Raw genomic sequence first — 12,921 nt, 5'->3', positions numbered from 1 at the left:
CACAAGAAATAGAGCACACAAAAAATATAAAACAATAAATAAAACAAAACTAAATAATGTGAAAAACTAAAACAAATCTTAAATTTTTATTAATAAAAAATATTTAATACACAACAATAAATTTTAGTTTTTCTAGAAAAGTTTGAACAGTTTGTTTATAAATTTAAAATATTGAAATTTGTTTTATTAAATGTCTAACAAAAGTTGTTGTAAAATAACAATATTACCTTTAAAAAAAGAATTGTCAACAAGACTATGTCTTGTTTATAAAATCGTACTGCTTGCTGTGTTACCAACTTAGAGGTATGAAGGAGTACATGTCAGGAGTTGCAATTTGGCACAGAGTATTAAGTGCCCAAATCATACGCGCATAAAAATACCTGACTTGTAGCTACTCGGGATCGAGAACCGAGTGAAAGTAAAATATAAAATGGCTACTCTCTCTACAAACAGGCAAACCCAAGGACTATATACTACATATATGTAGTATAAACTACATATAAGGACTATATATGTAGTTTAAAGTCCTTGAGGCAAACCGAAGTCAGGTGGTGAGAGTACCACCCACAGTCGTTCAAGGAAATGGACTCTGACCCTAGGACTGAGCATGTAGTATTTTCTTTCTTAAATAAAAATTTGTAATCTAATTTTGTAAATTTGGGAGTGCTTCAAATAGGACATTAAAACAGGGTTTTATGTCGTTACAAGTAGGTTTTTTTAACGTTGTCTAGTATAGTAAAATCGTGGGACCAGTAAAAATTTGACGTTATAATCAGGTTAAACTGTATATTGTTTGTGCAAAATAAAAAAAANCCCTTATTAGCTTTATAAATTTTGAGTGTTTCAAAATATTTTTTGTGTTAAACAAAATACAATATAGTAGGCAATGTATTGAGTGAATGTATCTCTTATTATTTTTTTTTTTTTTTACTCTTTATTCGACAAGTCTTATATACGCTGCAGAGGGCGCACCGTTCTCTATTGCCCATCGGCTTCAGCATGAGTAGTTGACAATCTCGTTATTGTGACAAGTCGCGTTGTGTTAAAAAGAAAGTGAAAATGGCGGGAACTATATTAGAGAACTTAAGCGGTAAAAAACTAGCTGTTTTGGTCAGCTTCATTTTAATATGCCAAGTGATCTGTTTTCTCATAGGTGGATGCATCGGTGAGTACAAAACATTGCCTTTATCCTCATCAAATATCAAAAAATGCTTAATTAATTACACGAGATCGCGCTTTAAAAATAAAAATAAAAGTATATACATTGTCTTGATGCATATTTGAAATATGCATTGGGTGCATTGCTTATCAGTTTCATTATTTTGAAATTGATTAATTTACAGTCATAATAATAAACACGTGTTAACCAATTTAATAAGAAAAAAAGTCATTTTATCTGCTATTATTTAGGTAAAATTTTGAAAAATCAAAAGATTTTTCTTTATCACTTAAAATCTCGGGTTAAAATTCTTAAAGCAGACGTCTTAGATTGATGTAAAGGATAAAAATAATCGCATATCTGTCTGATAGGAATGACCTTCATATTTCATATTATTATTAGATACAAATCTAATTTTCATGTCTATTAAATGTTATGGTTTTAATTCTGAATACTTGCAGACAAAAGTTAAATGTCAACTACCAGAATATCCATTATCTTAGAACAGGTTTTGATTCATTGCCTGAGGTGTTAGTGTTTAAACCATGTTGTCTTTTGTTAAAGTTAATTTAATTTTTATTTAACTGAGATAAACTTTCTTTTGTTTAGAAAACGTCAAAGATTTTCTTATATTTTGATCCATAAGTTTTCAAAAATAAATTTAATAACACATTTGTTTAACATTGGAAATATTTACAATTAAAAAATACCATACTTAAATGTTTACAAATTTAAATAAATAATTGTATATAAACAAATTGTTTGATCTTTGGTTCTATTTATTATTTATACTTTCAGTTTTTCAAACTAATAATAATTTGATTTCATTTAAAAATTGTATATTTGTTTAGATTTTAGTTTACTAAAATTCAGTTTGATATGGCAAATAGGTAAATTATTTTTAGAATAATATTGATAATCAATAATTTATTAATAATATACAAAATATTAAAATATTCATCTTTTATTCAAAATACATTACTTTCTAAGATAATTTCAAAAGTATTTCAGACTCTACAGTAAATTCTATAGTGATTATTAGGAAAATCTGTTAACTACATTTGTTTTACATTTAGTAAATCAAATTAAATATAAACTTTAAACTGAGAATACTTGGATAATTAGATAATTTTTGAAACAAATTACATTTACAGTAATTAGATATCAAATATTCATAAGATTTTTTAAACCTTTTCTGATTCTTTAAAATGTTTTGAATAAAATAATAAAAAATACAAGTATTCTTATTTCAACATTAAAGATGTTTGATTTGCTTTATTGTTGACAGAAATGTGTTCCTTTCATAAAATGAACTCGTTCCAAAGCCAATATTTTTAAAACCGTTAAATAGCTCTTACGAATCATATTTTTTGTGTAAATTTTTGTTACTTGTTGGTTTCTCCCTTCAAATAATGAAAAATGTATGACAATAAATATATGTACAGTACACTATATGTTATAAATAAATTAGATGTTTTAATTTAACTCTTTAAGCTCTGAAAATTACTTTTTTCTATGTGCCTAGAGATGAATTTGTTTTTACTCCTCAGGCTACAAGAATTTGCATAGCAAAAACAGTCAAATGATTTCCCCTTTGGCAGTTTTCATCTGGAATGGATTAAGCTGATTATGGCAAATTTTGCATTTAAAGAGTTAAAATCTCTTAATGACTGACAGTAGTTTTAATTGATCTGTTTCTATAAATAATCTGAATATGTTAAAGGCAATTAAATGGTAATTTTCAGTAAATTTTTATATTATTATGAAAAGTTTTAAGTAATGCAAATTTAGTAATTATTGTTGATTATTCTCATGGTGAATAGTAATCATTACAAAGTTTTTTCTCTCAGATTTTCCTAATTAATATACATATTGAAAACACTCTTCATAATGATTTTATGACTTCCATTTTATTATTTAAAATAATCTGAGGTTATAATGTATAATATACAAAATGAAACTTTTTATCTTTTATTGACTGTTCTGAGTCATCTCTTATTTTTTTTTTAATAAACAGTTTTATTCTGTTTTAAGAATCAAATCAAGTGCTTTGCTTGATAAAAAGAAAATTTCTGATGCACAATTTTCTAATTTTTAAAATCAACAAATTCAGAGAAAACTGGCATTATTTTATAAAACATAGAAAACAAATTGCTTTTTTTTTCTGGAAGTCAAAATTGTTTATTAAAACAGAAGTGTTTTCAATTTACTTTAGGTCATAATCAGCTTTATAAAAAAGGTTGAAAATGGATGTCAATTAGGACACTAACAGTATTGAATAAAATATTTAAAATTATAAATGTATAAGTTACAAAAATATAGAAAGCAAATAAAGTCAAACATCATATTTCAATTAGAAAACTATATAAATAAATTATAAAATTTATAAATATCTAAAAATATGTCAAAATAATTTAACCTAAACAAAATAGAAATACTTTTTAATATAACTATAATTTGTAATCAATGACAATTGTGGAAAGCTATTTATAGACAAGAAGGGCATGTTATGAAATTTTAAGTTAACTAAAAAGATTTATAAATAGCACAAGTTATTTGAATTTGGAAATGAAGCATTTCACTCTACACTAGAATATAAAGATTAACAGAGTTTAGAATTGTAGATCAAACTTTGTCTAATGTTTTAGAAAATTGGATGATGCTCAGTGATTAAAAAAAAAAAACTTCTATTATTTAATCTAACTTTTGTATTATTTTGTTAGACACAAGATATTTAGTAAGTAATATCAAAAAACCTTAAATCCAGTAAAACTAGAATATTTTTGATCATGTTATATGGCCATTTTCAGGTTCAATAATGGAAGAAGAGGATGTATTTTTGAAATTAGAAACATTTGAAAATTACAAATTTACAGTTAGTCACATGCATAGGAGCATAAAATATATTAAATAAAACATAGAAAATAGGAATAGATAATCAATAAGAAAAATATTAAATAAAAAATGAAATAATAAATAATTACACTGATATATATAAATATTGTGTGTAAAAACATAAATACAGCAAAATGGTAATAAAAAGAACTGTAAAACTTCTCCAGACATCTGACATGACTGCTGAATCTTTAAGGTTAATTGCAGTCCCTTATTAGCTTTATAAATTTTGAGTGTTTCAAAATATTTTTTGTGTTAAACAAAATACAATATAGTAGGCAATGTATTGAGTGAATGTATCTCTTCCAACCTTCTTGAATGACCCTTCTTGAATGTATTTCTTCCAACTGAATCTTACATTTCCTATTCCATCCTCTTACCCCTGGTCTCACATATGAGACCACATTATTGCCACTCCCAAAAACACTCAAAAACTTGAAGTAAGTGTCTTGAACTACTTAGTGTCAGAAATTTCCACTTACATTCAGCAATAAGAAAGCTTTAAAGGCCATAGAAACCTTACAACTGGTGTCAGTTAGGCCATTCTTTGCCACCACATTATTAACTGCACCATCAAGAAGACAATGAACTCAAATTATTCAGTATTTCAGGAGTGTTTTGCAACAAAACAACAGAGTTATTTATGTTTATTTGTTATGCACTGCATAGTCTGAATTTTATAGGAATGGAAATATAAATATCTTTGAAACACTTTGGCTTGACAAGTTCAAAATCATAGCATGTTTCATAATGGTTCTTTTTGGACTTTGGGCTGATTGCATTTAACATTTGAATGGTATTTTCCATTGTATTAACACACCTAGTTTCATCTGATGGTTTTGTGTCAACAACAGAACCTTCTCAAATTTTTGATAGTCATGTAAGATTAGTGTTGGAAGATAGTGCATAACATTGCATTGATTGAATTGCCTATGAAATTCTCAATTATTAAGCATGCCTTCACCCATTGCTTTCATATGTTGGACACTATACAAGAATTATAACATATTAAACATGTCTTGGTAACTCATGTATAACATTTCACTGATCACCAAGCTTGCCCACACCTTTGAAAGAAAAATAGCAATAGAGGTGTAATTAAACACACAAACAAGAAAATACATCATCCTTTATTACAAACCACAACTCCACTGATTATACACAAAATAGCTAGAGATTTAAATCTGGATCTTACTTATAATTGTAAGATAACTAATACCTATTCAGTGGATGTCACGCCAATACTTATACTGACTCAAAAGAAAAATTTACACAAAAAGTTGTTAAGGAACATTTTATTTTCCTGCAAGCACTTTCTATGCAGTAATGGTCATCGTCCTAAGGCAGAAACAGAATCAAACAGATTTTTAAATTGAAATAAGAACAGCATTAACAATTTAGAACATAACATTTAGAACAAGAAAACTTAAATTGAAATAGCGTAACGACACACATACGCCTTAATTCCCTCCACTTACTCTGCATGTTAAGGTGCATGTGCGTCATTACATGTATTTCAATTTAAGTTTTAAGTTTTCTTGTTCTAAATCTTGTTATGTTCCAAACGGTTAATGCCGTTCTTATTTCAATTTTAAAATCTGTTCGAAATCAGTTCGATTCCGTTTCTGCCTGAGGACGTTGCCCATTACTGCGTCAAAAGCACTTGCAGGAAAATAAAATGTTCCTTAACACCTTGTTGTGTAAATTTTTCTTATAACTGTAGCCTCAATGTAGTTAGGTTACTCATGACTGGAGATACTTTCAACAAATACATGTTCCAGGGATATACAGGATCTCCTTACACTGTTTAAAATTTAACAAATACCTTGCCTACACTATTGGTTTCTCATGGATTTGTAGATGCCATAGAACAAAAGACCATAAACAATATCTCCAAAGCAAACCACGTCACTGTGCTGGCTCAGTTTGCCTCCGAGCCCAGGGTGTCCCCATTGGGAGGAAGCTAGACTAATGCATAAAATTTTTGATTGAAATAAATTCAGTATCATTGAAGTTATGGAAATTTATAAGGCCACTCTCAAAGAACATTGTATTAATTAATAATGATAGAATTTCTCTACCACAAGTATGGCATTTTATATTATTCCTATCATTCTGGAGCCTTTGTATACATATAGTATCTATAAAATATTAGGTAAATGTTTACCTTAGTAGACCCGATGGAAGCTCTTCCAGAATCTCGACAACATGTGCCAGATGAATTACGATGTAGGTGGTGCTGATTAAAAGTTTTTATTATGCAAAATTTTGAGTTTGAGATTATTTGCTGCTAATGCATGTTGGTGAGAATTTATAACAGTCTTATGAATTTTGAAACTTTATTGTTTTTTATAGAATTTACAACTGTAATTAATATTAGTTGTATTAATAGTAATATAACCAAAATAATGTCGGAAATTGAGAAAATTTGAGAAGAATTTTGGAAAAGTGCACTTCAATGGATTTTTATCGCATGATGATATCTGTAAGTAACGAATCTAAATTTAAAGTTGGTGGTCCAGGAAAAATAGTTGAAATTTACTAAATACACTACTAAATTATTAAATTTTCTTTTACCAAATACATTTTCAACAGAAAATGTATTTGGTAAAAGAAATAATGAAAAAATAAGGATTTTTAAGGGAATTTGCTATGTTGCCTGAGGCATATGTTGGCAAGGTAATGCATGCTGTGTACACAAAGTGTGTGACAGACTGGATGGTCACACTTCAGTTAGGTTAGGCTGGTTAGGTTAGGTGTGTGTACTGCCCTTGAACCCAGCAAACAGAAGAAAGGAATACCTAAAAAGAAAAAAAGAAAATGTCTACTAAAAATGTAGTTAACTTAACCTAACCAAACCAACCTAATAATAAGGAAAAATACGAATTTTGAATCATCTAAAAGTGCAGTTAAATCATGTTTGAAGGGAAAAGGTGAATTTTCTACAACTTGTGAAGAAAGGGAAATGAAAATGTGTAAAAAGTGAGTTTAATATTATTGTTTTTAATACAGTTTATTGTAATAATTGCACTATAATGTATTTAGTTTTTGTATATTTTGCCATTAGCCATCTTGTTTGTGGACTTTGCATTCACAAACAAGATGACAACTGGAAATACGGCCATCGAGGGTACCATGGTAAAAATTTACCAAATATTAATAGAATAATTTTAAAATTTTATCTTGCATCAGAGCACATATTGAATGCTCCATTTTTGAAAGTTTTGTAACTTATTTGATAAATAGAATAATTGATGAAGTCCCATACAGCTGAAAATTTTTGTTTTTACATTAAAATTTGTGTACTGGAGTTGGTTTTTTTTTCTTCTTCTGAGCTTCTTTTAGCAAACCCATTATGGGTTTGGCCAGGCCCACAATGGGGCTACTGGATGGTGAGAGACAGGGCTTGACCTATCCAGGTAGACCACCTCCTGAAAAATTCCTGGGGAGTTTTTGATCTGTCCGGATTCTATCCCAGATCCCCCAAGCAGTAGGCTGCCACCTTGACTGCTATCTGTGTACTAGAGTATATACAATTAGTGTTTTTGCTTTTGAGTTCAAATGTCATTTCTCTATTGGTGAGAGCCAAAAAGTTCAGAAAGTGATAGGAGAGAATTCCATTTCAATAGCCCTATATGTAATTTTTTAAATGCATTTCACTGTATGCAATGTTCATATAATTACTGTATAACAAATTTTCTATCTAACAGATATTCTAGGACATTTTGAATTTTGTTTATAATTTAGAACCTGAAGATGGCTACATTTTTAAATACTTAGGGTACATAAAATATTTATTATCAGTTTAAATTATAAAATTGAACAAAATCTTTACAAAATAAATTTACTCTGGTATTTATATATAAATACCAGAGTAAAGGAAGCTAATTATGTATTTTATTAATAATAGTAAAAGTGCTAAATTTGTATTTTTGATATGTTAAAATATTTAATATAAACTTGAATTTAGGAAAAATGTTTCAACCAAACTTGTAATTATGAAATATTATATAATAATACATTTTTTATTTATACTTTTTCAGTTTATGTTTTAATTAATATTTCTTGAAAATATTTAATTTATTTTATTTTTTAATCTCTAGCACCTTCACCTTCTAATGCAGATATGGTTCTCAGTACAAAATGTGTTCTGGATAAACCTATTAATCCTGGAGAATATGATGATGTATGGCATATCCCTCGTGGTAAAAATGGAGTACCCATTAACTGTAACAAAATAGAAGAATTGGATGATCCAAAAATAATAAGAAACCATGTTTCTCCAAATCAGATAGTTTTTGCAGTTCAAGTTCCTTTAGCTAAAGAATCTGTTCAGTTAGATTATTCAAGATGGATGCAAAATCTGATAGCAGTTCTTCATCCGGATATAGTTCACAAAAAGTACAATCCACTTTGTAAGTAATTTTTATGAGAATTTATAGTTATATTTTCTTTCATATTAGTAAACTGTAGGAAAATTTATTTAATTCATTTATTGAAACACAATTTTTGTAGTGTAATTTAATTTTATAAAAAATAGCTCTATGAATTATTTATAAATTATTAGAAATTACATTGGATTATTATTCACTGAAATTTATGTAATAGTTTTTTTAAAGCCACATTCATTTACAGGTACTCTATCTCATAGGGACATACATTTTGAGCATTTTATGCCCTCTTCAGTTCAATTTCTTAATAAGTTCCTACTTAACATCATATTCAATATGGTATTTTGCATTGTATTATTTTCTCAAATAAAAAAGAGTATTCTAAATTATATATATATATTTCATTAAAATAGTAGACTTCTCAACAATTTAAATTAATATTATATGAATGGAAGATAATTTAATTAGAACTACAGTCAAAATTCCACATTATGAACTATATAGCAAATTTCTCTGTGTAATGAATTTTTACATTGTACATTGCTCTTTCAGCCAAAAATATATAATAACAAATTAATTTTAAAATTAGCCAATGATGAAAAACTTACAGTAAATTGTTCTAGAACCTGTGTTTATATCAATGTACAATTACATTCTTAACATAAGTGTGAAGCATATTATGAAGAGAGAACATTTTTTAATTGTTTTTAATAAATTTTTTAATGAAAATTTAGTTAAATTAACTTTGTAAGAATTTTAACACGTTAATGTAAATTTACTTAAAATTAAAATTGTTATTACTATATATTACATTTATATTAATTTAATTTACATAAAATAACAAAAACATTATGTTAAAATAATACTTCATTTACCAAAAAATTAATTTCCATATACAGTAGAGCATCATTTATCCAAATCAATTGGGGACTGGGGTTGTTCAGATAACCAATTATGTATGAAAAAATATATTAACCTATCCCATGTTGAAATTTTTCTCCGTTGCGTGTCGCTTCACGTTGAATTTTTGTCAATGTTAAGCCTAACGAAAATTTTTATAATAATAATTGTGGCTATTGTATCATTAAAAATTATTTTTTTATTTTGTACAAACAAAATAAATATATTGAAAAATATAAAAACAAACAAAATTATATTTTAGAAGTTAATCTAGTATCAAAAACGTTTGATTCAGTACAACATGTTTTAGTTAACATTTTATTCAATATACAGTGAAACTTCTATATAACAAGTCACTGAATCCTGAAAAAAATTCACTATAGGGAAATATCATTACAGTAAAGCATCATTTATCCGAAAGCGTTCCAGTTGGCAAATTTTAATTTCCGCTAGTGCTATGGCATTGCAAGACTTAAGTAACTCAAGACTTTGGCTGTCTTGAGTTACTCCAATATTTTTTCTGTTGGTGTGTGTGTTTTAGCTGGCAGCACTGACACTATTGTGTGGTGTTTTTCTGACACACAGTCCTCACACAGTCCTCAGAAAAACACCACACAATAGTGCCAGTGCTGCCAGCTAAAACACACACACCAACAGAAAAAATATTGGAGTAACTCAAGACAGCCAAAGGTTGCAGTGCCATAGCACTAGCAGAAATTAAAATTTGCCGACTGGAACGCTTTCGGATAAACTACGCTCTACTGTAATGATATTTCCCTATAGTGAATTTTTTTCAGGATTCAGTGACTTGTTATATAGAAGTTTCACTGTATATTGAATAAAATGTTAACTAAAACATGTGTATGGACTGAATGAAAAATTTGTATGACAAATAGAAACATTGCTANAATATTTAATTTATTTTATTTTTTAATCTCTAGCACCTTCACCTTCTAATGCAGATATGGTTCTCAGTACAAAATGTGTTCTGGATAAACCTATTAATCCTGGAGAATATGATGATGTATGGCATATCCCTCGTGGTAAAAATGGAGTACCCATTAACTGTAACAAAATAGAAGAATTGGATGATCCAAAAATAATAAGAAACCATGTTTCTCCAAATCAGATAGTTTTTGCAGTTCAAGTTCCTTTAGCTAAAGAATCTGTTCAGTTAGATTATTCAAGATGGATGCAAAATCTGATAGCAGTTCTTCATCCGGATATAGTTCACAAAAAGTACAATCCACTTTGTAAGTAATTTTTATGAGAATTTATAGTTATATTTTCTTTCATATTAGTAAACTGTAGGAAAATTTATTTAATTCATTTATTGAAACACAATTTTTGTAGTGTAATTTAATTTTATAAAAAATAGCTCTATGAATTATTTATAAATTATTAGAAATTACATTGGATTATTATTCACTGAAATTTATGTAATAGTTTTTTTAAAGCCACATTCATTTACAGGTACTCTATCTCATAGGGACATACATTTTGAGCATTTTATGCCCTCTTCAGTTCAATTTCTTAATAAGTTCCTACTTAACATCATATTCAATATGGTATTTTGCATTGTATTATTTTCTCAAATAAAAAAGAGTATTCTAAATTATATATATATATTTCATTAAAATAGTAGACTTCTCAACAATTTAAATTAATATTATATGAATGGAAGATAATTTAATTAGAACTACAGTCAAAATTCCACATTATGAACTATATAGCAAATTTCTCTGTGTAATGAATTTTTACATTGTACATTGCTCTTTCAGCCAAAAATATATAATAACAAATTAATTTTAAAATTAGCCAATGATGAAAAACTTACAGTAAATTGTTCTAGAACCTGTGTTTATATCAATGTACAATTACATTCTTAACATAAGTGTGAAGCATATTATGAAGAGAGAACATTTTTTAATTGTTTTTAATAAATTTTTTAATGAAAATTTAGTTAAATTAACTTTGTAAGAATTTTAACACGTTAATGTAAATTTACTTAAAATTAAAATTGTTATTACTATATATTACATTTATATTAATTTAATTTACATAAAATAACAAAAACATTATGTTAAAATAATACTTCATTTACCAAAAAATTAATTTCCATATACAGTAGAGCATCATTTATCCAAATCAATTGGGGACTGGGGTTGTTCAGATAACCAATTATGTATGAAAAAATATATTAACCTATCCCATGTTGAAATTTTTCTCCGTTGCGTGTCGCTTCACGTTGAATTTTTGTCAATGTTAAGCCTAACGAAAATTTTTATAATAATAATTGTGGCTATTGTATCATTAAAAATTATTTTTTTATTTTGTACAAACAAAATAAATATATTGAAAAATATAAAAACAAACAAAATTATATTTTAGAAGTTAATCTAGTATCAAAAACGTTTGATTCAGTACAACATGTTTTAGTTAACATTTTATTCAATATACAGTGAAACTTCTATATAACAAGTCACTGAATCCTGAAAAAAATTCACTATAGGGAAATATCATTACAGTAGAGCNCTTCCAGCATATATAAGCTAACTATATAACCATCGACGGTTATTACAATATATGTTATATATCGGGCTTAGCAATGTTTGTATATATTACGCATTGCTGGGGCTTGCGATGGCCACTTGAGTGCCGTGTGGGACGTGGGTACTGAATGTGTCCCCAGCCGGTGTTGTAATAACCGTCGATGGTTATATAGTTAGCTTATATACACTGGAAGAGGAGATTGGACTGGAGGTCCAGATAGCATAACTGGCAATGCATCTGCACGGTAAGCAGGAGTTGTGGGTTCAAGTCCCGCTCCAGGCCGGCTTTTTCTCCCAGCGGTTCTAAATTATTTAAATTAATCAATTTATTTATAATTATTAATGTTAATAAGAGATGGCGCCTAGCTTACCTCTAGAGCCAAATTGGTTACGTAATTCATTTAGTAATTAGCCTTAAACTAGCCCGATAGATTTTCGGCATACAGTTGGTGTTTAGTTTTGTATGACAAATTTTAATAGTTGTGAAAGACAGGTAAAATAAGGTGCAGTTTATGAAATATATTTTTAAAAATAACATGGTGATGAGAGTCCAGTAAATAAGATTAAATAACTAGAAATATGCTGTTAGATTTTAAAATTTGTGGAGTGTTAATTAATGATCTAAATAAATAGGCATTACATAACAGTTTTAATTTATTGACATAAAACAAGACAAAAAGAATTAAAAATAATTAGTTTATAAGATAAGTTGCAAAATGATACAGTCACTCCCAGTTCATAAAAGTTTTCCATTTACATTGTACTGAGTTAATATGCAAATTAGGTAATGAGGTATTTTTATGAAATTTTCCAGAATAAAATTAGTTGAACAAGTTTTTGAGGTGTAAAAATAGCTTCATTAAGAGTCAGAAAGCAGAATTTTCTGAGTTTGAGACAAAATATTACAATTTTTAAACTCAAAGGATTATCATGTAGAGAAATAATAAGAAGGATTGGTCATACTCTGTGTGTGATAAATAGCTTTTTGAAATTTGAAAAGCTATATGGGATGAAGAAGATATCT

The 12,921-nt window shown here is 27.7% G+C and overlaps 1 protein-coding gene across 7 annotated transcripts in view; it reads left to right on the top strand.

Moving 5' to 3' along the window:
* Positions 1-12,921, top strand: part of LOC111627453 (protein wntless-like) — a 46,838-nt gene that overhangs the window by 2,958 nt on the left and 30,959 nt on the right. For 4 of the 7 annotated variants that reach the window (XM_023371027.1, XM_023371025.1, XM_023371026.1 and 1 more), the window contains exons 1-2: positions 976-1,165; positions 8,158-8,469. In XM_023371027.1, the coding sequence (XP_023226795.1) occupies positions 1,060-1,165; positions 8,158-8,469 (418 nt within the window). In that variant the 5' untranslated portion in view covers positions 976-1,059. Of the gene's footprint in view, positions 1-975; positions 1,166-8,157; positions 8,470-10,291; positions 10,599-12,921 lie in introns of those variants that run through there. The other 3 variants (XM_023371028.1, XM_023371029.1, XM_023371024.1) reach the window with 2 other exon arrangements.

The sequence above is a fragment of the Centruroides sculpturatus genome, unplaced genomic scaffold, assembly GCF_000671375.1.
Source record: "Centruroides sculpturatus isolate CEXI.00-Female unplaced genomic scaffold, Cexi_2.0 scaffold281, whole genome shotgun sequence".
NCBI lineage: Eukaryota > Metazoa > Arthropoda > Arachnida > Scorpiones > Buthidae > Centruroides > Centruroides sculpturatus.
Note: the sequence above shows the minus strand (reverse complement) of the source record. Positions and strands in the feature narration are given on the sequence as shown.